General features: G+C 29.3%; 3 protein-coding genes across 3 annotated transcripts; 2 read left to right on the top strand and 1 right to left on the bottom strand.

Annotated features, from left to right (window-relative positions):
* Window positions 1-322: 322 nt before the first annotated feature.
* On the bottom strand, window positions 323-24260 carry LOC134829484 (BAI1-associated protein 3). The gene is made up of 10 exons (XM_063842564.1): window positions 24053-24260; window positions 22363-22609; window positions 19018-19276; window positions 11225-11393; window positions 5848-6148; window positions 5577-5778; window positions 4022-4800; window positions 2104-3490; window positions 945-1191; window positions 323-892 (listed from the first exon to the last, which is right to left on the bottom strand). Exons 1-10 carry the CDS (start codon window positions 24258-24260, stop codon window positions 801-803), a joined length of 3891 nt encoding a protein of 1296 aa, XP_063698634.1. The 3' UTR covers window positions 323-800.
* LOC134832408 (phospholipase A1 2-like) lies at window positions 14452-15614 on the top strand. The gene has a single exon (XM_063846422.1). It carries the CDS (start codon window positions 14452-14454, stop codon window positions 15469-15471), a length of 1020 nt encoding a protein of 339 aa, XP_063702492.1. The 3' UTR covers window positions 15472-15614.
* On the top strand, window positions 16177-17385 carry LOC134829485 (phospholipase A1-like). The gene has a single exon (XM_063842565.1). It carries the CDS (start codon window positions 16185-16187, stop codon window positions 17274-17276), a length of 1092 nt encoding a protein of 363 aa, XP_063698635.1. The 5' UTR covers window positions 16177-16184; the 3' UTR covers window positions 17277-17385.
* Window positions 24261-27894: the final 3634 nt, after the last annotated feature.

The raw sequence follows: 27894 nt of genomic DNA, 5'->3' as shown, positions 1-27894 counted from the left end.
AAAATTTTATTAAATAAAATAAAATTATCAAAAAAATTGACACCTGTCACTTTATGAACTGTCAAAATAATTCTATAAACTGAAATTTTAAATTTTGATGAATGAGAAAATTCTTGTATGTAATTTTTGTGCAAGTTACTTGTATAGTAGCTCATTTTTCTTTTGATTTTTTGTGTTTTACGATATTTTTTGTTATCAGAAGTTGTGAATGTAGAAAAATACTGTCAAGTTCCGTTTAATTTTTAATTGTGCTTGAATATATATTTACAAAAGTTCAACCTTCAAGTTTCGGATTGTCTCTCTTTTTGCCTTTAATGTTCGTTTTTTTTCGTTAGAAACGTGAATATTTCTTCTAAAAAATTAAATTGAGGTGAAAAAGGACGAAAAGTTGTCTAATTTTCTCGCAAAACCATCCTTTAATCATTCAAAAGACAAAATTTTGCCCAATAGAACCTTATCCATTGTGGTTTTGTCTCGTCGTACATCACGTAAGTCTTCTTTGCACAAATAGATGGAAATTTGTGGTTTTCTCACACAAACCAACTCCAATTACATTCATTTCGAACAAAAGCATTGCACAAAAAAAAAATCGTCTGGTAACTAACATTGTCATGCCAGAAGTGAACTTTTTGAATCTGATTTTGAACAAAGTAATAATTAAGTCATTATTTTCCTATTCTATTCAATTCCAGTTTAATTTCGCTCCATATGATGACTATCTTCGTGTTTTGCATTGAGGGAGAGGTACGGGAGAACGATTAAAAGATAATTTTTCATTGTTCCATGTGGTTTGACACATTTTAGGATGTCATTCGTGCCTTTTGCTTGCGTACGAAATCCATCGCTTGTTTGTCGTTGATACGGGATTCGAGAATTTGCAGAATTGGATGAACTAAAAAAAATTATTTTAGTAAAGATTTCTTTTTTAGATGGAAAAAACTCACATTTGTCCTTTTGATGCATTAATGGCAAGTCAATTTGTTTCAAACCGTGGAAATTTTCGACGCTCGTTGAGTAATCCGCAACTCCTGGGATGTTATTGAGACCTAAAAAGGCTTCGCCAGCAAAATCGTTGGCTGTGAGAACGTCATGGTCCATTACGGTGAAGGCGATCATCGCTGCTTCGTGTTGACATTGCTCGAGGGTGACGGAAAATTCAAAGCATTCGTCGAAAATTGGATGTAATGTTTTCTGAAAAAAATATTAATTTTTAGTTTTGGGTAAGTTTCAGAATTTTTTAACCTAAATTTTTGATTTTTTGAATTTTTATTATTTTTTCACGATTTTTTTAACAAAAATTTTTATTTTTTTAAAAATGAAATTTAATATTTTTCTTTGAATTTTTAATATTTTTTCGAATTTTTTTACTTTATTTTTTCAAATCTGAGCTTATTTATTTAAATTATGAATTTTTAATAAATTTTAAATATTCTTAAAAAATATTTTAAAATTTTCAAAGTAATTTTTGATCATTTTCAGAAAAATTTTCTTTAATATTTATGTATTTTCTTGTAAATGCAATAATTTTTTTCATATTTTTTTTTCTTAAAATTAAATTTTTATGATTTGTTTGAATTTTATTTTTTTTAAATGAAATTCAAAAATATGAAAAATAATTTTTTGAACAAATCTAAAGGAAAAAAAAAATTAAAAATCAGTAAAAAATAAATAAAATATTTAAATTAAATTAAAATCTTCAAAAAAAATTTTAAATTTGTAATTTAAGGTAAAAAAAAATTTAAAATTTAAATTAAATAAATAAATTGAATTTAATTTTTTTTAATTTAATTTATTTTTTAATTTTTATTTTTTTTTATCTATTTTAATTTTTATTTATTTAATTTTTTTTATTTTAATTTTATTTTAAATTATTTTTTTTGTTAATTCACAAATTTTTTAAAAATTTTTATTTAATTAATCCTATTTTTATTTATTTTTTCGGAATTTTATTTTTTTTTCCTTAAAATTTACTCAAAAAATTGTTTTCCGTACTAAATTATTTTTTTTTTCGAATTTTGTTTTTATAAATTTTTGATAATTTTATTACTTTTTTGTCATATTTTTCTTAAAATTAAAAAAAAAATATATTTAAGAAAAATTTACCTTCTGAACATTCGTTTGCTGGTCACTACAATGCGAAAACAACCTCTTTGGCAGCAACTCAATTATCACAAACGGATCACTAAATCCATTCGGATCCAGCGGAATGACGTCTCTCGCATGCAAAATCTCCACACAAAGCGAGTCATGATTAAAATACGCTCGAACTGCCAACAACCCGTATCCGCTTGGCGCTCCCAACGAACATTGTTCCTGCAATCGTTGAATGTAAAAAAGGTCAATTAGCCGTTCCGTGTCCGTTTTATGGTACTGCAATCGTTGTTCGACGCGCCAATAACTTTCGCATCGCAAAACTTCGTTCGGCAGCCCGTGCCCTTCAGCATTGAAAAAGTCCACGAGCAAATGAAGCGCCTCGTAAAGTCTTTCATGGAAGTTCGTTGGTCGTTCGCTGTCATTTCCCGTGTCCATTTGGAAGGCAAGTTCATTCAAAACTGCGATCCAGATCAATTGCAACGCTCGGGTGAAGTTTTTCGGCAACAACGCTGTATTCAACGCACTCAAATGGACATCCAAGTACTCCAACAACGGAATTATCGCTTGATTCGCTGGCAACGAATCCGGAGACCAAGCAAGATGAAAAACTGCTTTGTGCAAGGGCGCCTGCATCGACAAATTTACTTTGCTTAAAACGCGTTCGGCGCGTTGTTCGAGCTGCAATAACGTCGATTCGAGTAAATTTTCCGCTCCCGTCGGCAAATTCGTGTTATCGGGACGAAATTCGACCAGAGCTCGTCTCACGTACTCCAAATTATTCACACTGACACACATGTCGTCGGAAGTCCTGAACGGGCCCTGCTGATCGAAATATCCGCTATCCATGAGGTTTTGATGCAGCAAATCCGCATATTGGATCGCCGCTTGACACACAACGTCAATTATTTGCGCCTCGATGTTTGCGACGACTTGCGGATCGGGCCACGCGAGTAAACGCCAAAATTCGCGCAACTGGTAGAAACACGAGGCAGAGTCGATGGACGATGTTGAGTGGCGGGGAATTTTTTCGCCTTCGACAATTTTGTCATTGGCAATTGCTGATTTCACGCGTTGATAGGCCTTTTGTTTGGATACCGTGAGCCATCGATGCAAGATACTTTCGAACCATTCGTGGTAGTTTTGCAGCCCGAGTGGTTTTTCTGGCGGTTGAGGTTGCACGGAGAGATGCTGTTTGTAGTTGGAGAATTCCTGTAGCGCGAGGAAGATTTCAAAAGGACGCGTATCGGGGACTTCACGATCTCCTTCGAGTACGGTCCAGTGATTGTTGATGTACAACCCAGGGATTTGACCTGTTTCGATGCGACTGTAGACCTCTTCGGCGAGCATGCTGTCGAATTGTTTGTAAATTATGCTGAAATATTGGATGCCGTTGGTGCTGAAATGGATAAAAAATTAATTAAAAATTTGATTTTTATGGAAATTTTCAAAGACTTGAATGATTTTCGAAAATTCAAAGACTTTCTTGAACATTTTTCGAAAATTTGAAGATTTTCTTGAACATTTTTCGAAAATATGAAGACTTTCTTGAATAATTTTCGAAAATTTGAAGACTTTCTTGAACAAATTTCGAAAATTTGAAGACTTTCTTGAATAAATTTCGAAAATTCGAAGATCGTTATGAACCATTTTCGAAAATTTGAAGACTTTCTTGAACAATTTTCGAAAATTTGAAGACTTTCTTGAACAAATTTCGAAAATTCGAAGACTTTCTTGAATAATTTTCGAAAATTTGAAGACTTTCTTGAAAAAATTTCGAAAATGTGAAGACTTTCTTTAACAAATTTCGAAAATGTGAAGACTTTCTTGAACAAATTTCGAAAATTCGAAGACTTTCTTGAATAATTATCGAAAATTTGAAGACTTTCTTGAACAATTTTCGAAAATTCGTAAATTAAGTAGAACTTACTTGTCAAAAAGTGAGTGATAATACGTCAATCCAAGCTGCAAATCCGCCACAAGCGTTGTCGTATACTGCACCACGGGATTCGGCGATCGTTGTGCCTCTCTTAGCTGTAATTGTGCCCATTGTATCGATCCTTTCCTCAAATATCCAACAATTTCGCCTCTCACTCCCTTACTGAACGGACAAACTTGTCTAAAAGCTCTCATTGATCCCAAAAGCCCCAAACTTCGCAGCAAAAATTCCAATCGCACCAACGATGGCGGATGCAAAGCCGGAAAAATCTCTCGATGTCGCCGAATTTGATTCAAACTTTTGTCGACATATCCGTTCATTTGATCCGCCAGCCATTGTTCGAGATCGCGACTTAGGGGTTCCGTGTTGTGCGCCCATTGTCGATCCACGTCGATGAGAAGTCGATGAATGAACTTCGGATCGAGTGGCGTGCGTTTATTAATTCGAGCAGCGGCGACGAATTTCGCCAGAGCACATTGGAGATCCGTCAAGTCGCTTTGAACTGCCATTTGATGGAGAATCGTGAGTGCAGGACCCGGAATGTCGCCGTTCCATGTCCATGTTGGTTCGTGCGTCATCAGCTCGTGCGACATGAAAACCATGTTGAGATGCTCGAATTTGCGGACTCCCGCGCAATTTTCCTCTTCGGAGAAGCCGTGATCTTCGCGTGTTGAGAGCCAGAGTTTTAAGCGGATGCGACCTTGAACGGTGCTGCGGGAGCTACGGGCTTCGAGTTTGAACCAACCTTCTAAGCCGGTCGAGGGAATATCCTGAAATTGTAAAAAAAATATTTATAAAGATTTAAAAAAAAAAAAAAAAAAAAAAAAAAAAAAAATTTAATTAAATTAGGTAATAATTTATTAATTAATTATTTTTTTTAAATTTTATTTTCTAAATTCAGAGAAAATTTTAATTAATTTTAATAAAAAAAAACTTTAAAATTTATTTTTTTTACAATTTTTTTTTTAAATTTAAAAATTTTCTCGAATTTAAGTCAAAATTTGAAAAATTGGTAAAAAAAATTGAAATTCGTGGAAAAATATTAATCTAAAAAAATTACATGATTTTTCAAGTAATTTAATCTAATTTATAATAAAAAAAAATTAATTCAAAAATATTCAACAATTTTTATTAAATTTTAACCTAAGATTTTAACTAATTTTTATAGATTAAATTTTTTGGAGAAATTTTATTTTTTTTAATTCTCATGATTTTTTATCTTTAATTTTTTCAATTTAAAAAAAAAACAATAATGTTTTAAGACGAAAATTAAAATTATTGACTAATTTTCATAAATTTTTATCAAAATTTAAAATTTTCAATGAAATTTTTGTTTCCATTATTATGATGAAAATTTTTGATTCTTATAATTTTCTATTGAAAATTATTAATTTTCTTATGATCTTTCACGAATTATCAGAAAAAAATATATTTTTTTTTTATTTTGAATTTTTGTTATTTTTTTTTTATTTTTGCTTATTTTTTTTTAATTACATATCTTAAATTTAATATTTTTTAAAAAATTAATTTTAAAATTGCAACTTACACAAAGAGGAATGTTAACACAACCTAAGAAGTCATCTTGCGATCCTTGTCTCGCGCTCTGACAAACCTGTTTAAAAAATCTACCTAAACCACGTACGCCACGAACTTCATTCAAGCGCGACACGGCATCCATTACGGAACTTTCATCATCGTGGTCCCAAATATCCAAATGCAGAATATCCGTGTTAATGTCGTCAATGTCACTGAAAAAAAAAACAAGAAAAAAATTACTTTTCACGTCCTCCAAAATTAATTTTCCCACTTTTACTCACAACTTAAACTTCTCATTCCACTTCGGTGTCAGCGTGTGCGGTCTCACACTTGTCGCCTTGATAAATTTCGCCGGCACAGGTCCGACACTATCGCGATGTTCGCGTCTTCCGCCATCTTTTCGCTTGAAACTCAGTCGAAAGCTGTGATGTTTCCGCAATTTTCCCTGATGTTCAGGCGAATCGAGACACAGCGTATCCATTCCAGCATCGGAAAGCGTTCGCGGCGTCATCGGAGGCGGCAACGGAGACGATGGACCTCCCGCTGGTTGTATTCCCAACATGCAATACGGATCGCTAAATCCTAGAATTCATTAAAAACGTATTTTCTTTTAAATTAAAGCAGATTTTGTACTTTTGTTACATGCAGAAAATTCATTTTAATGAAAAGTGTGTGTTTGGTGCGGAGAGAAAGAGGCAAAAGTAACAAAATGTGCATTAAAAGCTGTTTTATACGATCACAGCAACGCAATAATTACAGTAGTCTACAAAAACGAGCTAACATGCTTCTAACATTACGAAAGGCGGTGGTTTTTGCAAAATCTGATGAGTTACATGTGATTTTTGGGAGAAAACAAAAGGGTTGAGAATTGAATGGTTTTACAAATTTTTTACATTGTTTGATTAATTTTTGTTTAAAGTAGCTTTTTGCTTTCATTTTTTCAAAAATTTTAATGTTTTAGGGCAATTTTTAGAATTTTGCCTTTTTATTGCCCATTTGATGCCCATCTGACATTTTTTTCGTTTTAGATACAATTTTGAAAATTTTGTGCATTCTTGTCCATCTTTTAATGAAAAATTATTGTTTATGGACAATTTTTTGCCCATTTTCTACCTTTTGTTCATAAGTTTTCGTTTTCAAAGAAAATTTGCCCATTTGTTGCCCATATAATAAAAAAACATTTTAAAGGGCAATTTCATAAATGTTGGGCTTTATGAAGTTTTTTTGCCCATTTCCTGCCCTTTGGTCAAAATCTTTCGTTTTTAAGATAACTTTGAAAAATTAAGACCTTGGGAATTTATTTTTGCCCATCTGCTGCCCATTTAATGAAAATCTAATTTTTATGGGAAGTTTTTTATGAGAAACTGATGCAATTGCCCATTTACTACCCTTCTTTCAAAATTTTTCGGTTTCAAAGGAAATTTTTTACTCGAAGATTATTATTTGCTTATTTAGCAAGAAGCTTTTATTTTCAAAGGGCAATTATGAAGATATTTTGCCCATTTGTTAAAATTATTGGTTTTTGTATAATCTTTTAAGAATTTTGAGCTCTGGAAAGATATTCTGGCCCATTTGCTGCCATTTTCTGAAAAGTATTGATTTCAAAAAGAAATTTCGAGAATTACGGTAAACATATGTTTTGCCCATTTGTTGCCCTTTTTTCAAAAATTTCCGTTTTCAATGGAGATTTTTAAGAATTTTGGGCTGTAAGAAGCTTTTATGCCCTTTGAACATAAAAAACCCCAAATTTATATAAGAAAATTCGAAAATCTTGGGGTTTAAGAAATTAAAAAAAATTGCCCATTAATTGCCCTTTTATCAAAAACATCAAATATTTTAGAAAAATTTTTATATAAAAATATATTTTGGTAGAACTTTCATATTTTTCATTAAAATTTTTTCATCAACTTTTTCCATAATAACTAAAAATTTTCCATTGCAATATGAGATATTTTCAAGAGCCCTTGGAAAAACTTTTCTAAACAACCTGAATGAGATTTCCGAGAAAATCTCCAACTATCTCCGTCCTTTATTCTCATTTGTGCAACGCAAACACTCGTCAATTTCACCAGAACAATATAATAAAATTTTGTAATTACAAAGTACTTCAATAATGTTTGTGGTGAATCAACAATTATAAATTTCCTTTGTTTTCTCTGTGTGTGTGTGTCTCTGTCGGCTCGAACTTATGCTGCAAATTTTGTGCACCTGATGTTTCATGCACACGCAAACACCGACAATTACTTCACATTTCAAAAATATGAGTGCAAAAGTTAAAAGTGGTATTTAATTGTTTCATATTTGTCGAGAATTTCATAATAACGCAAAATTTCCGGAATGTCTGAGAAATGTCAATAACGAGCCTCGGAGCGAAAATACTCGACCTTCACCTTTTGACTTGTTGCAACTTGCGTGAACTTGTGGGATGCTGCAGAGCAAAAAAAAATCATACATGAGCAAAAATATATAAAATCATATGGTGCCAATTAAGACATAGTTGCATTCATTGCCAGACAAGTTTCTGAATTAATAAGGTTTCCTCCGTAGACTCTTTTTTTTTGTTGCTTTCGACATGAACAGCATCGGAGCGGCAACACAAAATGAGCAGCAACTCGGGTGTACGTGCGAGTGCATAACTAATTAATAACTTCCCATTTGCATTATTATTACTGTGGTTTCCATGCTGACATTAGTTCCCACAATTTTTCTTTGTGCAACAACAACTCTCGGTGCATGTTTTGTGGGATTTCTATGAAAATCTCTTTGGGAAATTTTCTTTTTGGAATGTACTTTGAATTATAAAGGAAAGATTATGAAAAATTTCACATTCCGCACTGGGTTTAAAATTTAAAATATGCATTGGGTCAAAAATTTAAAATTTTCATTAGGTTAAAATTTTAAAATGTGCATAGGGCAAAAATTTTCAATGTTTATTGAGAGATTTTTTTCAAAGATGCCTTGGGGAGAAATTATGAAATGTGCATTAGAAAAATAATTTAAAATGTAAACTGGGCGAATTTTTGAAATTTGCATTGAGCAGACATTTCACAATGTGCACTGGGTTAAGTCACGTGGTAAAATTGCTCGAATTTAATTCTTTTTCATCCAAAAGGCTAAAAAACAGGTAGATTGACAACAGCAAAACTTTTCATTTCAAAAAAAGTAAAAAAAAATCTAATTATAACTCAACTTTATTTTCGCTTCTTTTTAATTATTTTTTTCCCATTCTGTCATCGCAAGTTTTAGTCTCCAAAGAGGCTTGTAAAGAAAAACTAAAAATTTACTTTGTGAGAAAATTCAATAATTTTTTGTTGTAGATTATCCGTTTCTCACTTGATAAATAACGAAGCTGTAAAGTTTTTTGGTTAAACTGAAGCAGGCGGAAAAAAGTTGAACTACTTATGTGATAAATGTTACAAATTTCGTATTTAATGACAGAATGAACTTTTTATACGAGATTTTTGACCCGTGAAATTCGGTTCAAAAATTACACGTTTGAGGGGGTGTGCGATTATTAAATAATTTTTTTTTGTCAAACTGAAAATTTTTTGTAATTTTTTTTATAGATTCAAGGTTTTATTAAAAAATTAATATTTTTTAATTTTTTATCAAAAAAAAATTTTTTTTTTTTAAATTTCATGATTTTTAAAAATTTAGAATTTCATGAAACGTCAAAAATTTTAAATGTCAAATGTCAGTTTAAAAAAAAAATTTTTTTAAATTCCAATTTTTGTAAAAATTTTAAAGAAATTATAAATTTTGCCCTAAATTTCGACAAAATTTAAGATTTTTTCTGAATTTGACATTTAAATGACAGATGTCAAAATTTTTATTAAAATTGTTACAAAATCCATGTTCGACCCCAAAAATAAACAAAAAAACATGCTCATGCAAATAACTCACGAAAAAAAGCAACATCAAGCATAGATTGGAGTAAAAATCATTAAAATTATCTAAAAATTTACTAAAAAATTTTGGATGACTCAAAGAATTAACGAGACACTAATAATATAAAGAAGTAGATATAAAAAAGCAATATAATAAAAAAAGAATTTAAAAAAAAACTTTTTTTAAACGTAATTAATTAAAAAAGTTGAAAATGTTATGTTACCTTGAAGAAAAGTTTTTCTACAACAGAAGTAGAGTAGTAGTACATGTTGTTGATTGTAGTAGTAGTAAAAGTAGTAGAGAGAAGTAAAAAAAAAAAAAAAGTGAACATAGAGTTCATGTCTTGTCTGTTTATTATTGTAAAATGTTGTGTATTTAATTTTAATTTATTTTTTTTCGTCGCGTTGTGGAGAGATTTTTTCGTTTCAAAAATTTTCTCGTAAAAAACATAAAAAAAGTAAAAACTTTTATGATGGATATAGTTTTCATTTTCTTCTGAAGCTTCATAAAAAATTTTGCTATGAAAAATGTGTTTCTCGTCATTGCAAGGAACTTCGTGATGTGGAATAAGAAACAAATAAAATAGAAAATAATAATATAAAGTATATCAAGCAACACACAGAATTTTTTCTTATATATTTATAGGTTTGCAGGTACAGTGATGGTGCACATAGCTAAGATACGTGGGCGGGGAAAGAGGGGGAAGCGTGAATGACATAAAAAGGATAAAACAAGAAAAAAAAATTATTTTTATATATTTTTACAGACTTGCTTGCAGGGAAAATTAAGTAAGTGGAAGTGCAGTTATTGCATTATTTTATTTTTGTTAGATAAATTTACACAGAAAAAAAAATAAAAATGTGTGTTGGGCTGATGCAATGAGGATTTTTATTTCATGTTTTATCTTATTTTTTTTTTTGAAAAATATTTTATTTTTTTTAAAGAAATTTTATTGAAATTTTACTAAAAATTTTAATTAATTTTTATTTGATTTTTAATTAATTTAATTTAATTTATTTACAATATTTAATTTAATTTTTAATTAAAAATTCATAAATGTCAATTCAAAAAAATTATTGTTAAAATTTGGCAATGGGTTTTAGCTAATTCAAATTTTTTATTTTAATTTTTTTATTTTTGGTTAAAAATTTTTTAAAATTTTTTTCTTAAGATTTTAAGAAATTCGTTCATATAATATCAATTTTTGAAGAATTTCAACAAATTTGGAAATTTTGTATGACATTGTCAAAAAAAAAAATTAAAAATAATTTCTTAAAAAAAATTAACTCCAACCTTGGCTCAAAAAACTTAAAAAATTGTAAAAAAAATAAAATTTATTTAAAACTTTTAATTTTTTAGCATTTAAAAAAATATTAAATATCAATTTAAAATATTACCATTGAAAATTTGTAAATCGCCTCATCGTTAATTCAAAAATTTTATGTTTTCTTAAAAAATAAAAAATGTTATTTTTGGTTCATAAAAAATATACACTAAAATTTGAAAATGACATTTCGAAAATTTGAAAATCGCCTTTTTGCAAATTCAAACATAAATTATAAAATATTTTTTCATTCAGAAAATTTTTTCTCATTGCATCAACCAACTCATCATGATTACAATAATTTAAAAGAAAAATATTGGACATTTATTTAGACATTTATCGCCGACGAGATGTCGATGCATCCAATAAAAAATCATGTTATGTGTGGCACATCAACCATCATTTTTGCATTACACGTGAAAAAACAAACACAGCGTTAAACTCACCATTGGCATCCTTCGCTTCTAATCCATCGGCTTCCTGCACCACGACAGACAACACAATAATCTTTGGTTTTTCCTCCGCTGCCATGTGCAACAGCCGATAATGCCGATCAGCTGACACGCTAAATGCTCGTTGCGCCTGCAGAAACATCTCCTCTTTGTAATGTGCAAACTGTGCAAAAGTAGAAAAATAGGTAATAATGTGAGAAAAATGTGTCAATATTTTTTTTTTGCTTTTCAGAAATTTTTCATGTAAGCACTAAATGATTGCGACATCGAACATTGTTAATATTTTTGTATCATTCAAGTGAACACATATTCCAGGTGCACGATGAAGGTAAGAAGAAACGTCTTGTCATAAAATATTTATAATTTTTATCGATCTTTTTTTCATAAATTTGTAGCTTTGACAAAGGAACGTGAGACACAAAAGTGTGCCGCTGCTGCTGCTGAAGCGAGGAGAATTGGAAAAGTGTGACAAATGCAAGGAATCGAGAAATGTCATGTAAGTATGGAAAAGGAAACAATGGGATCTCAAGGACTTTTTTCATTCAGTCAACTGTGAAAAGTAACGTCGCTCGTCGTTAGCTTTGCTTTGCGCTCGCATTCATGTGACGACAATCGTATTTGATGTGCTGAATTATTGATGCAGAAATATCATTCGATGGAATATTCAACAACTGAGGACTCTTAAGACGGGAAAAATGGCGTGCTTGAGGGAGTCATTTGATGAATGTTTAACAAATGACGCGATATTTGACTTTGAAATTGGGTTTTAAGAGAAAATTTGTCATTCAATGAGAAGTTTTGATCACTTTTTTGGTCAAAATTCATAAACTTAAATGAACAAAATTTTCTAAAAATTCATTTTGAATGAAAAATAAAATTCTTAAAATTCATTTTTAATGAACTTGAATGAACAAAATTTGACAAAAATTTATTTTGAATGAACAATTTTTTTTTTAAATTCATTTTTAATGAACAAAATTTTCTTAAAATTTATTTCTAATGAACTTGAATGAACAAAATTTTCTAAAAATTAATTTTGAATGAACAACATTTTTTAAAAATTCATTTTGAATGAACAAAATTTTTTTAAAAATTATTTTGAATGAACAAAATTTTTTTAAAATTCATTTTGAGTGAACAAAATTTTTTTGAAGAAAGAAAATTTTCTTTAAATTCATTTCTAATGAACTTGAATGAACAAAATTTTCTTAAAATTAATTCTTGATGAACTTGAATGAATAAAATCTTCTTAAAATTCATTCTTGATGAACTTGAATGAACAAAATTTAACTAAAATTAATTTCTAATGAACTTGAATGAACAAAATTTAACTAAAATTCATTGAGAATGAACTTGAATAAACAAAATTTAACTTTAATTCATTTTGAATGAACAAAAATTTTTTTAAAATTAATTTTTAATGAACTTGAATGAACACTAAATGACTCGAATTCATCTATGATCAAGAAAACTTCATTAAGAACCACTTCAACAGCAGAATCTATAAGAAAACGATTCTAAAACTTAGGTAAGTGAGTAAATTTTCCTCAAATTTCAACTTAAAATCCACTTACCAACCCATTTTGATCCAATTCCATCCCCTTCCTATTGCAAAGCCAAGAAAAACTCTCACGTTTATTATTTTTTTCGCTATAATCCTGAACCTTTCTAACACGTTGTCGGACCAAAAAACGATAAAAAATTCAATACCGTCCATTTTGTATAAAAACAATCTCGAATTTCATTTCTATTTTTCAATTTTCTTCTTATTTTTTTCTTTTTTTTTTTTTGCCGCAAAACAGACACACAGCTCAATTTACTAATAATGAGACTAATTGAGCGCCCTATTTTCTTGCCATTTAAAAATGACGACGCAGGAAAAAATCAATGAACTTTTCTATTTATTTAATTAAAAGATAGAAGACGCAAAGAAAAATTATCAATTTCACGTGAAACGGAGAAGCGCATTCATTTCATTCAGTGACGAAAACGACGACGCGTTCATTCATAAACGAACAGTTGATGGCATTTGATGATGGAAAATTGATAAGAACGATTCTTCCTTTTTTTGCGTTTTTTTTTATCGAACGAGAATCGTAAATAAATGAAGAAGACATAAAACGAGCAACGACAAGAGATAGAGACGAACGGAAATTGATTTGAATAGCAAAGTTGACATTTTGAGTTGTGAGTGTTCCATGTGCACCTTTAAAGCTAGATTGCAACACGCGACAGGCGAGGATTTTACGTGTCTCATATGCATATTTCTAATGTCTAACTTAATTACATTTTTCGTTGTCCTCGTAGCGGAATGTGCGACACGGTAAAGGATACAAAGCGACACAATGTAAAGAGGGATAAATTAAGTTTTAATGTGCGAAATGTGTGTGTGCCTGTCTCGCATTCTCATGACAAGAACGATAAATTAATGAGAGAATTCGCTTTAATTTTGTGCCGACTTGCCAAAAGGAGGAATTTGTGTTTTCATAGAAAATGCCATCCACGAACATGTGTCCGCCTTTGGAAATGTCTTCTTGGATTTAGTGACAATTTTCGGCAAATAATTTATGGACTGAGTAAACTAGCTAGAAATATGGCTTTAATATAGTTTTTGGGAAGAATTTCACATTTATGTACTCCTCGTGGCAATTTATTTGTCCATATTTAACATTTTTGTACTCCTCAGACTCCAAAAAAAGTAATTTTTGAATATGAGGAGTACAAAATTGAGAAAGAGGAGTACGGAAATGTGAAATTTGTATGGTTTAACGTGAATATTTTCTAAGTATTGAGGAGTATCGAATTGTAAAATCAGTTGTTTTCACAATTCGATACTCCTCAAATTTTTTAGAAAATATTCACAACTAAACATACAAATTTCTCATTTCCGTACTCCTCTTTCTCAATTTTGTACTCCTCATTATTAAAAATTACTTTTTTGGAGTCTGAGGAATTCCTGAAGTTTATAACTTCTCTAATCTCCATAAGATCTAGTCACGCTTCATCAATTAATCATACAAAGTTGAACACAACACCTGCTTCTTAATTTATACGAAATTCCTTATCAATGATTTCGCAATTTGTTATTTTAATGACCCACATTTGTCGTGCAACGACTGATCTGATAAGGAAACGTAACTTTATCAAAACAATAGAAATTGTATAAATTCAATCACTTTCTTTCGTAATTCGTCAGTTCATGACACACGACGAGGATGACAATGAACCTGAAATGGTGTGTTGTTTTTGCGGCGATCGTTGTTCTCGGTCAAAATACTTTGAGTTCTAAATTGAAATCAAACAACGATAAAAGAGAAAGACGAAGCTTTTTGCCTGGATTTTCCTGTCCTTTTAGTAACTTGCGATTTCGTGGAAGGCCTGACATTAAATTTATCTTGCATAACCACAACTTTTCCGAAGGAGTTGATATAAGTGAAGATCTTGGAGTTGGAAAGTTAATCCCGAATGCGCCAATTAAAGTTTTAATTCATGGATTTCTGAACAACGCATCATCTTTGATGCCATCGTTGATAACAAACGCCTTTATGCAACGTTATCCTGAACTATTCAACGTCATCATAGTCGATTGGAGTATCGGAGCTGGCGAAGATTATCTCGACTACTATACTTGTCACATTCCCAAACGAATTGTTCCTTTAGTAGCTGAAGGTGCGTTTGACTTTCTTCAAGACATGATAAAGTCCCAGAACATCAATCCAATGTACATTGGTCTAATCGGACATAGTTTGGGAGCTCAAATCAGTGCACGTATCGGCAAGAAGTTCATTCAACTTGGCACGAAACTTCCCATTATTGTAGGACTTGATCCTGCGAAATCCGATTCGCCAAATCCTACAGAAGATGAACGTTTAACAGCGAATGATGCGGAATACGTTGAAGTTATTCACACAAACCCGCAGGATTTGGGAATGTTTCGACCTTTGGGAACAGCGGACTTTTATCCAAACTATCGAAGGGATAAGCAGCAACCAGGATGTGAGTTTGATTCAACGTGTTCTCATTCAAGAGCTTATCAATACTATGCGGAATCAGTGGCAAATCCAACAGCTTTTGAAAGTGTCAAATGTTTGGATTTGGAAGCTTTGAAGGAGAACCAATGTGAAGGGGGTTTTGGTAATGTAAGAGTTTTTATGGGAGGTCCTGGAGTTTCATCGCAAGGAAAAGGTTCAGGAATCTTCTATTTGAAGACAAACTCCAAACCTCCTTATGGTCAATACTGAATAGCTGTTTCAGGTAAGTTCTTGTTTAACTCTGATAGGTCAATAAATCCTTTGAAAGTTTATAAAATTTTGTTTTGTAACTTAAGTAACAATAGCGATCAAAATAGGTCTTCGGACCGCGGTGATGCATTCTCAAACCTAACCTAACCTAAATATAATCAATTCATGTAAATTATTTCGATGGAATAAAACATTATTGTATTGTATTGGTCCGATCATGGCTCAGCAGCATCATAAGGAGTCCTATTGTACTTCATATTGTGAAATCGTAAGCATCCTCAGTAAATGCCGAGAATGGATCTCAACCTTTTAAGCTGTCATACAAAACAAGCGCCTTCAGAGTTATTTCAGCTCTTCAAGAAAGTCTTAAAGGGTTTCTAAAAGATCTTAGTAAATTTTAAGCACGATTGGAGTCAGAAAAGTTTTTCATGATTCGGGTCTCAAATCGATGATTTTCATCAAATTTCAAGGCAACATAAGGGCTTCGGTCAGATCCATGTCAATGTCCTTCCTTATCTATTAAACAATCAATTTTGAAACGTGTTTCATTCAAAAAATCAACATAGTTTGATCTTTTGAATCAAACACGTTACAAAATTGATTATTGTTGCGATTTCATCACGTGATAAGTAAACAAAGAAACTTTCGACTATAAATTTCGTTGTCTACTTTTCACAAATTATCACTTCACTTCCTACCTTCAACGAAGCAAGATGTGTTTCTTGTTCAAGCTATCTTCAATTCTCTTACTTGCTGGAGTCTACGCAGATTCAGTAGAGTATTTTCCAGCATACGGAATAGTTGGGGAGAATCCTCTTGGAAATCTCGATGACTTGGATTCCGTTGTACGAGATGAATCTTCATTAAATGCACTTTCCGGGCAATCTTTGAATTTGATGAGTCAAAAAACTTGCTCCAGATCACTGTTGACCAGAGGTCGTGAAGATGTCAAGTTCATGCTTTACAACAAAAACTATCCCTTCGGTTTTGACATCAGCGACGACTTGGGTGAAGGAAAGTTGCTTCCTCGTACCCCCATCAAATTCCTCATTCACGGATTCTTGAACGGAAAAAACTCGGAAATGGAAAAGACCGTTAAAGATGCTTACATGGCACGATCTGAAGACTACAATGTCATTGCTGTTGATTGGACCAAAGGAAGTGGTAGATGGATCTCGGACAGTTACGATTGTCTTGTTACAGCTCGTGTTACTTCTAAAGTAGCTGATGCTGTTGCCTCTTTCATTTTTGATCTTCTCAGCCGCCAAGGTGTCAATATCTTGTACGTTAATGTCATTGGTCATGGTTTGGGTGCACAAATTGCCGGAGTTGCTGGCAAAAAGCTCAGACAATTGGGACAAACTCTTCCAATCATCGTTGGACTTGATCCTGTCTTGCCTGGCTTCCGTGATGTGTCTCCCATGGATCGTCTTTCCTTCACTGATGCCGAATACGTTGAGGTTATTCACTCAAGTCCTGGCGATTTGGGCTTCGAAACTCCCATTGGAACAGCAGATTTCTATCCAAACTACAACATGCAACGTGGAAATCGTCAACCAGGTTGCTCCATGCCAGCTTGTAGCCATGCACGTGCCTTCGAACTCTTTGCTGAATCTATCATGAATCCAACTGCCTTTGAAGCTAAAAAATGCTCGAATTACGAAGCATTGAAACAAGGCGAATGTCGTGAGAACACAAGATCAGTCTACATGGGCGGCAACGATATGCGCGTTGGCAAGCAAAGTGGCGTCTTCAAGATCGAAACTAACAACTATTCGCCCTATGGAAAAAGTTTCCGCATGTAGACACTATGTCCACGAAGATGAAAGTAACAAATCAAATTAAAACAAAGTTCATTATTTATTTAGACTTTTTTTTCTCTCGTTTGTCTTTCGGATGATCAGAGAGAAAAGTATATGAAAAATAAATGAAATTCTGCGAAATCGTATTAATTGGTGTCTGACATTTACCAAGTTTTTTTGCGTAATTTTTAGGTAGATCTCGATGGAAAACCGTAAATTTACTACAATGGACGATAATTCGATTTCTCAACTTAATTCAAAACACATTAGGTTCATCTGTCTTCATTACTTTTCTTTTTTTTTTGTCCTTCGTCAATGACTCGTTTGTCCTATTTTGGCATTTTTAGGATGTGGGAAAGTACTTTTGGCATTTCGTGAAATTTTCATTAAAAGGTAGGTAAGCAAATTTGTGACAGTTTCAGTGAAAGATGTCAAAAAGTTTTATTTTGAAATTTTCAAGTTTAAAAAGTCTTTTGAAAATTAAAAATTTTCAATTAAAATAAAAAAATTAATTAAATAAAAAATATTTTTTTAGAATTTCATCAAGAGGTAAATTATCAATAACTTTAAAATTAAAAAAAAATTAAATAAAATTGAATATTTTTGCAAAAACTTTGATTTTTTTATTTTTCTATTTTTAAATCCATAACTTTAAAATTTTTTACAATTTTTTTGTAAATATTTATAGCTCTAAAATTTATTATAATTAATAATAATTAATTTAATTTAATTATTTTAATAATCTTTATTTTTCTAATTTTATTTTAAAAATTTTAACAATTAATTAATTATATAAAATTAAATTAAATTTAAATAATTAATTAATTAATTAATAATTAATAATAAATAATTACTTAATTTTAACAAATAAAAATTAATTAAAAAAAATATAAATAATTATAATAAAATATAAAATTAAATTAAATCTTTTTAAAATTTAAATTAAAATTTTAATTTTTTTCTCATTATTATTAAAAAATTATTTATTAAATTATTTTTTATAATTATTTATATTTTTTTGTAATTATTTTTTATTTATAAAAATTAAGTAAATATTTAATTAATTAATTGTTAAAATTATTAGAATAAAATTAAAAAATTTATTTAAATAATTACAGTTGTAAAAAAAAATTTATGAAGCTTTTTCGTTCAATTTTTTAAGAAAATTATTTAAAATATTATTTCTTATCTTCAAACTCTAAAATATTCCAAAAATTGCGCCATTTCATGCGTATTCTCATTTATTATTCAAATGACATTTATCTGTCGAGTTATCAACGCAAACTTTTTTCGCGTTAAAGGTGAAACAGATATGAAAAAAGTTTAATAATAAAACGCAAAAAAAACATGTACTTGTGTCAATTTGAATCAATTGAAGTTGTTTTTAGACGAGAAATTGAACAAAGAGACGCAAAAAAGTTTATTACTTTTCACAATGTTGTTCAACGCAAAAAAAAAATGGAATTTTTCTGCGACAAACTATTGAATGATAATAATAATAGTCGAGAGTTCAATCAATAGACATAGCGAAAAAAAAAATATGAGAGAAAAAAATTCTCATATATTTAAAAGCTTCGAGTCCCGAGGGAAATTTAAACCCATTCATTTCATTTTTTTTCGCAATGTCTCTTCGTTTCGCTTCGCTTTGAATCAACGAAACTTTTTTCCTTCTTTTAGTGCAATGATGCGTGCGAAATTTCCGATGTTTCATAGAAAAAAGAAGAAAAAAAATGGATTTTCTTACCTGTCCTCCGGGAGCAGGCGCCCCCACAGTGTTCGTGATCGTGTGCAAGACATCCATGTAAAGTTGATCCCGTTGTTCGGGATTGTCGAAGGCATCGTCCTCGTTCACGTGCACTCCCTGCCCAGGCGGTTCCTTTTCGTTTTCAGGGACAATTTCCGCACGAGCTTCTGCCGCGCGAATTGCCGACATTCGTCGATTCTCCCGTTTCCACGAAAGTGCCGTGAATGACTCGAAATAGCTGCCATCGCTTTCTTGCACGCTGAAAATAGAGAAAAAAAAAAGATTTTCATTTTGCGCGGCAAAACAAAAGCCATTATCGCCTAATAACGAGAACGAACCACTTTTCCTCACAATATTTTCATTAAATAACTGTAAAAAAATAGCTGATGGCAAAAGTATGACGACAACGACGACAAAGGAAGTAAAAGACAAAGATATAGACAAGCAGGCAAAAGACCAAAAGTAAATGACGATAAGTGACTTTTTGTGTGTGAAATGAGGCCGAAAGAGCAAATTTATTGCTGCGACGTGCGTGTCTCGTTAAATTGTGTGGAAATTGTGTGACGAATGAGAGAGGAAAATGGCAATACTTAAAAAGTGTTAAGTTAGTTGTCGACTGTTGTTTTGTCATGAAGCGTGCTTGCCATAAGATGATGATGAGCAAAGTTAAAATTGGAATTCAAAAGCGGCGAATTTGTCACATAATTTACAGTTTATTGGAAAATTATGAAAAGTTATTAGGCGATAATTTGTGATTTTGTGAACGATTTGAGAGGATAAATATGTTCCACAATTTGAGGGAGTGAAATTTATCAGTTTGAAAGTAATTTTTAAGTTCTACAACGATAAAATTTGATGAAATCATTTCCACAAAATTTTATTTAGAACAAAATTTGATAAACATTTTCTTTAATTTATGTTTCAATTTTTTATTAATTGAAAATTATTTTAACTTTAATTTAATTAAGAAATTTTAACTTTATAAGTTGAATTAAAATAAGTCCCACACTTTAAAAAATTACGAATTTCGTTCCACAAATAAAAATTTCAAAGGTGCGTTAAAAACTTAAATTCTACATTATTTAATATTTGTGGTAGATTCATCAGAAAATGTCAAAATAAACTGAAAATTCGTTCCACATGATAAAAATTTATGTTCAACAAATTACATTTTTAGCATTTTTTGCTAATTTGTTTATGTTTTAAGTATTATATTTTAGTTAATTAAAAAAATTCTATATAAATTTCAATGAAAATTGTTCAATAATACGTTCCACGAAAAAAAAATTGATTTCCGCAAATTAAATTTTTAACATGTTCACATAACATGATTACACAAACCAAAATTTTTAATGGAATTTTTCAAGTTTAATGTTATTGAACTTAATTTTTATCCAATTAAACAGATATTTGCTAAAAAATATGTGCCACAAAGAAAAATTACTTTCCACAGATGAAATTTTCAAAATTTTTCATAAGATGATTCAAAAAATATGATTTTTTGAATAAAATTTTACTAATTTAATGTTAATGAACTTAATTTTTTTAGTAAAATAAATTGAAATTCGCTTAATAACACGTTCTACAAAGAAAAAATAATTTCCACAGATGAAACTTTTAACATTTTTACATACAATGATTCAAAAAATACGGATTTTTTAATCAAATTTTAGTAATTTAATGTTAAAAATTATAATTTATCAAATTAAATTCAAATTTGGCCAAAAATACGTTCCAAAAGAAAAAAAAATTACTTTCCACAAATGAGATTTTTCATTTTTTTATAATTTTTCCTTTAAAAAATCAAGTTCTCATCAAATTTTGTTAATAAATTGAGCTAAAAATCGTTTAAAAAATTATTGAACAAAAATAAAAACAAAAAAACTAATAATGTCGTCAATCCTCTTTCATCACCGCCACTTCAACAAATTAATATTCAAGTCATTTTCTATTTTCGTGTGTGTTAAATGTTTACTTATGTGTCATGTGCGAGCGACGATGTTGTTATTGGAAAGGTAATGGACGACCTTAAAACCAAAATTACAAACAACATCCATTTACCGATACAATATTTGTGTCATGTCATGCGAGTTATTTGCTTATTTAAAATACATCACATGTTTATTTACACACATTCAAAGTTTTTTTTTTCGGTGTCCTATGCAAACAAATTAAGCTTATTTGCGATATTTTTTGTGTTTTTGTTGCGAAAAATCATTTAAAATTCATTTCGACACATTTTAGCTTTTACGGCTATTAAATCAGTTTTGGGAAAAACGATGAAAAAGTGAAGTTTTTTATGAGTGTTCATAGATTTTTAATGGGATTGATCGTAAAATGAGATTAAAAACGTTCGTAGAATGAAAAGCTTAACTGCATTTTAATGAAGTTTTTGTATGATTTTTCACTGTTTTCCATAAAAGTTTAAAAAAGTCATAAGTTTTTAGGAAAAATTGTAAAAAAGCTCAATAAAATGTGGAAATTTAAGAAGAATTCTGAAAATTTAAAAAAATTGTAAGAAAAATCATAAATTTAGAATATTTTAAAAAATTGATAAGAGTTTGAAAAAAAATTTTTTTTAATTATTTTTTTTAGAAGTTAATTTTTTAAATTAAATTTTTTTAGATTCAATAATTTTTTACAAAAGACAAGAATAAATTTTCTGGAAAATTTAAAAAAATTAATAAAGATTAAAAAAAATTTCTAATGTTTAAAAAATAAATTTTCTAAAAAAATCTATTTTTTTTCACGTTTTTTAATTTTTTTTTTAAATTTCCTCAAGATTTTCCGGAAAATTCAAAAATTTTCACAATTTTCTCCAATTTTTCACATTTAAATTTTTTTTCTACAAGAGCCAAAGCTGTATACTTTTCAAAATTTTCATTTATAATGCGTTAAAAAGCAATAAAAAGTGGATTTTTTCCACTTGAAATGAAAAATTGATTGAAGTTCCCTTAATTGCTTCGCGAAAATTTATTACTTTTCATTAAAATTTGCAAATCCTTTGCATAAGTCACTCGAAATTGGGTCATTTTGCGATGAATGATGTCCTAATGCCACATTAATACCTCTTGTTTCTGTATTGATGGTTGACGGTTGGTGATTATTTATCGCTGTGTGTGTGTCTTTCGAACTTTTATTGGATCAACAAACGCAAGCGAGGGACGTGACAGTCATTATTTCTCAATTAACTTGTCTCTAATGGGATTTGACTGTTAATATTTTTTCCACACTCAATTTTCGTCTTGGCTCGTTTTCATTTTTTTCGAGGCATAATTGATCAAAAAGGGCAATAAAATGGGATTTTTACGAGTTCACAAATCATGAAAAGCATAAAAAAATTACCTTGGTGTCGATTTCATGTCGACTTCGGGCCATGATTGTCGTCGTTTGTAGAAAAACGGGCCTCGTTCGGGTGGATTTGGGTTCACAGGCGAATTCCGTTGTCGAAAGGAGCCTTGACGAGGCGGTGCAAGACCATCCAAGTTTCGCGTTGATGGACGTCGAATGGAGCCTTGAGGCGTTGGAAGTGTCGATGGCGATGTTTGCAGGGGGATTGTTGCATTCGGTGATGGCAAAACTTTGGGAAAACCTGAAAAAAAATAAAGAAAAAAAACGTGAAGAAAATGCAAATGAATCTAATTCCGCGACAAAGCCGGAGAAAATTAATGTTTACCGAGCATTTTATTTACTTTGCAATGCAATATTTTACTCATTTATCGTTTTTTTCTCATCTTTTCAGAAAATGTACAAAAAAAAAAAAACGAAGAAGCACATTAAAAATCTTCGCATGAATGCAAAAGGAAGGCTGTTGCTGCCCACATAAATTAACTTTTTTTCTTGCGTTCCATCATCATCTGTTTAGATAAGTGGTCGTTTATGCACTTCGCGCAGTGTGACGCAACAACATTATTATGATGGCGAACAAAAGAGAGAAAAATGAGGCAAAAATGGAAAAAAAAGTTAAACAGAAAAATGGAAAACTAACAATTTTTTCTGCATCGTTGCTTGAGCGACGTTCATGTTTTGTGTTTGCATTCACAGTAAATGATTATTTTTCTTTTCAAATTATTTTTTACTGCATTTTGGGAGTTGGGAAAAGATTTATTTTGCACGTTTAGATGTCATTCCAAAGGGAATTAAAGAAAAAAAAATAATTAAAAAATTTTAAAAATAAATAAAATTATTTTTGGACTTAAATAATTTTTTTTTAATCAAAATAAATTTAATTTTAATTAAAAATAATAATTTTTAATTTAAAACATAGAAATCATAAGTAATTGAGAAAAAATTAAAATAAAAAAACAAATTATTACAATTTAAAAAAAAAATAAATAATAAGAAGTTAATTAAATTTAAAATTAAATATTTTTTTTTAATAATAAAAAATTTGAAAAATTTGAAAATTAAAAAAAAATTAAGGAAAGTTTTTAAATGATGAAAAAAAATTTTTTTTTTTCATTGAAAAAATAATAAATATTTAAAAAAATAAATATCCAAATATTTATAGGTACATGAAAATTTTTCAAAGGAAATCTTAAAACATTAGAAATTATAAAAATTTAAAAAAATAAATTAACGTAAATTTCAATAAATCTTTAATTTCTTATGATTTTGCAAGTTATAAAAAAACTTAATGATTAAAAAATTAAAATAAAAAAATCTATTTCAAAAATATGAAAAAAATTTTTTTTTTTAATTTGCTTCTAAAACGTCAGAAATAAATAAATTAAATTCATTAAAATTTTTAAGTTAATTATTTGATTAAAATTTAAAAAAAATAAAAATCGCATTGAAAGAGACTCAAGTCAATTGAAAAAAAACTTTAAAATCTCAATTTATGATTTTTTTACTCAGGAGCTCAACATCGTATAAAAAACAAATAAAAGTCGGTCATAATTTCTCGCATCAACAGAGAAAAAAAAATAAATAACTAAAAAAACAAGAAGTGCGAAATTAGTTTGGAGATATTTGCTTTTCATTGAAGATTTTTATCATTTTTTTTTTCATTTTCAAAAAATAAAAAATAACTCACCATGAACCGGCGTACTACTGATCGGCTTTTGTCCAGACACTGTTTCGCCTCCGATCTGCACATTTGGCACTCCCGGTGCTGCATTTATCAACTGTTGCTGCGACGCTTCCTGCGAACCTTGTCTCGGGAGGGAAATCCTTCGCGGACTTAATCCCAAACCCGCCACGCCATTTGTCACATAATTTTGCAGGGATGTAAAAAAACTCATGACTACGAATTACTTTTTTGTTTGTTTGCTACTTTTTTTTGCGTTTTTTTTTGTGTCTCGTCTAAGTAACGTTGAGATTTATTATGAACACGTCACTCATGTGAATTTTTTTTTCTCGTTCGTTGTGTCACACGATATTATTGTCTCACACAAAAAAATGTTTATTTTTGGTTTTATTTACATCACTCTTTGCTTTACTTTTTTTCCCACTTTTTCCTGGCAAATAATAAATTTTATTAATATTTGTGAGATTTTTTTTTATTTCGTCTGTGCAGCGTTCTGTATAACGACAAGGATCACTGCCGACTTAACATTCGCAATATTTCATATTTATGGGATTAATTTGATTCTTTTTCATTTTGTCTTTCGTCTTTTTTTTTTTCGCTATTCCATTATCATTGTTGTAATAATATTTTGAGGAAACTTTTCTTCATTTCTTGTGCGGCTTTATTTTTGTTTGCTGCGGTATCGACTAAATTAGAGAAAAGCTTTTTACTTTTTATGCGAAGGCGGATTTTTTGTTTTGTTTTTGTTTGTGCGTATTAAATGATGGATGGAAACTCATGAAAAAAGGTCAGTTTTTGTATCGTATGGAGAATTTGTTGAAAGGTAACTAAGACAACTATAAGCAGATTATCGTTTGTTTGCTAAGCTGGGAAGAAAAGAGGTTTGGCTTAAAAATTGCTAACAAAATATAAAAATTTTTAAGCTTTATAGCTCAAGTTTTGATCAAATATTTCATTTCAAAAAAAGCTGAGAAAGAATTTTTAGTACAAAAAATTTCATTTCAAGAGCTAAGAAAGAATTTTTAGTACAAAAAATTTCATTTCAAGAGCTAAGAAAGAATTTTTAGTACTAAAAATTTTATTTTAAGAGCTGAGAATAAAATTTTTAGTACTAAAAATTTCATTTCAAGAGCTGAGAATAAAATTTTAGTACTAAAAATTTAATTTCAAGAGCTAAGAATAAAATTTTTAGTACTAAAAATTAATTTCAAGAGCTAAGAAAGAATTTTTAGTACTAAAAATTTCATTTCAAGAGCTGAGAATGAATTTTTAGTACTAAAAATTTCATTTCAAGAGCTGAGAATAAAATTTTTAGTACTAAAAATTTCATTTCAAGAGCTGAGAATAAAATTTTTAGTACTAAAAATTAATTAATTTCAATTAATTAAGCTAAGAAAGAATTTTTAGTACTAAAAATTTCATTTCAAGAGCTAAGAAACAATTTTTAGTACTAAAAAATTTATTTCAAGAGCTGAGAATAAAATTTTTAGTACTAAAAATTATTTCAAGAGCTAAGGAAGAATTTTGAATACTAAAAATTTCATTTCAAGAGCTGAGAATGAGTTTTTAGTACTAAAAATTTCGTTTCAAGAGCTGAGAATAAAATTTTTAGTACTAAAAATTTCATTTTAAGAGCTGAGAATAAAATTTTAGTACTAAAAATTTCATTTCAAGAGCTGAGAAAGAATTTTTAGTACTAAAAATTTTATTTCAAGAGCTGAAAATGAGTTTTTAGTACTAAAAATTTCGTTTCAAGAGCTGAGAATAAAATTTTTAGTGCTAAAAATTATTTCAAGAGCTAAGGAAGAATTTTTAGTACTAAAAATTTCATTTCAAGAGCTGAGAATGAATATTTAGTACTAAAAATTTCATTTCAAGAGCTAAGAAAGAATTTTTAGTACTAAAAATTAATTTCAAGAGCTGAGAAGAATTTTTAGTACTAAAAATTTCATTTCAAGAGTTAAAAAAGAATTTTTAGTACTAAAAATTTCATTTCAAGAGCTAAAAATAAATTTTTTAGTACTAAAAATTAATTTCAAGAGCTGAGAATAAAATTTTTAATATTAAAAATTTCATTTCAAGAGCTAAAAAAAAATTTTTTAGTACTAAAAAATTAATTTTAAGAGCTGAGAAAAAATTTTTAGTACTAAAAAATGAATTTTTCTTGTACTAATTTTTTTTCAAGAGATTAAAAGTGTCTTCGAACAACTTCATAAATCATAAGAACTGCTCTCTTTAATACCAAAGTGCCAAAAACTTCTTCAAACAAAAATGTCAACGACTTTCCTCGCAACCCACGACAAAAACTCACAAAATATAAATAAATAATTGCACTTTCCAGACCAATTTCTGTGATTTGACAATCGTCTCGTTATTTCTGTCCTCTTTTGCACAAAAAAAAATTTTTTTCAACAATCGTCGCAAATTATCAATTTAAATGCATTGCTGCGACGTCGTCTGTTGAGTGGAGTTGAAGAACCGCTTTAAATGAGATTTATGATGAAAAAAATTTATTATGACGGTCATGATTTTCATTTTGTTCCCTTTCCTCCTCTCTTTTTCTCTGTCTCGGCAAATATTATCCACTCGCATGCTGCTGATGATTTAATTCACTCTCATCGTCTCGTGTTTACTTTTTTTTTCTTCTTTCATCTTTCGGTGATTTATTGTTCCTGTAATGAGAAAAGAAGAGAGAGAAGCGGATTAGTATTAAAGTCAAATAAATAAAAAATAAAATAAAAATAAAGAAAAAATGCTTTAACAGGAAGAAATTTTATCGTCATCATCATCATTATCGTCGACACAATTCACGTTTATCCGTAATTTTTATCGTAACAACTCAATTTGTAAGCGTTTCACCTTCGCGCGCACAGAAAAGACAATAAAATTTATATTTTTTTTTCTTCGTCTAACAAATTTGATAATAATAATATTAAATCGCAGTTGGTGGCAAAAAATATTTACGCACGCACTTTCTTCGCTTTTCACTATTTTCGCTCGGTCTCGGTTCTCTTATTGCGATCATTTTATTATTACGATTGCGGTAATGTTATTATCCTTCGGTGTTATTTCTGCGGCGGCGGCAGCGGCGGAAAAACGTGAAATCGAGGCGCGCGATATAGAAGCCAATAAAATTATCATCATCTATTATTTTTTACACTTAGCTTTTATGCGCGAGGATTTTATAGTCACTCTGTTGTTGAGTGATTTTTGCATGTTTTCCATTTATTATCATTTTTATTTGTCTCGGTGGTGCGTGTATGACGACAATATTTTTCTTTCTCTTTTTTTTTGTTTTAGTGAAAAACTTGATTTCATTCGTTATGAATGTCTTCCGTTGAGAGTTTTAGTTTTAAAAGAATTTTAGGATTTAAATGTGACTTGAGTGTATTTTCTTAGATTTTTTCAAAATTAAATAATTTTTTTTATTTTTTTAACATTTTTTTCTATTTTAATAGAAATTATTTAAAATTATTATTTTAAAAAAAATATAAAATTATAAAAATAAAATTATTTTTTGAAATTAAAAAAAAAAAAAATAAAATAAAATAAATTAATTAATAAAAACATTAATAAAATATTTTTGTAAAATATTAAAGAAAATTAAATATGTATTACAAAAATAATTTTTCAATTTAATAAAATTTAAAAAATTATCTTAAAATAATTTTTTAGACATAAATTTATTTTCTTTTAAATAATAAATTAATTACATAAATAAAAATATAATTTAATTTAAATAAATTTTAATTAAACAGATTTTTTTGTGAAAATAAAAAGACAAAAATATTAAAGGAAACTTATTAAAAAAATATAAATATTTTTAAATAAAAATTTTCTAAAAAAGT

This window comes from Culicoides brevitarsis, chromosome 2 (genome assembly GCF_036172545.1).
Source record: "Culicoides brevitarsis isolate CSIRO-B50_1 chromosome 2, AGI_CSIRO_Cbre_v1, whole genome shotgun sequence".
Classification (NCBI taxonomy): domain Eukaryota; kingdom Metazoa; phylum Arthropoda; class Insecta; order Diptera; family Ceratopogonidae; genus Culicoides; species Culicoides brevitarsis.
This window is presented reverse-complemented; position numbering and strand designations above follow the sequence as displayed.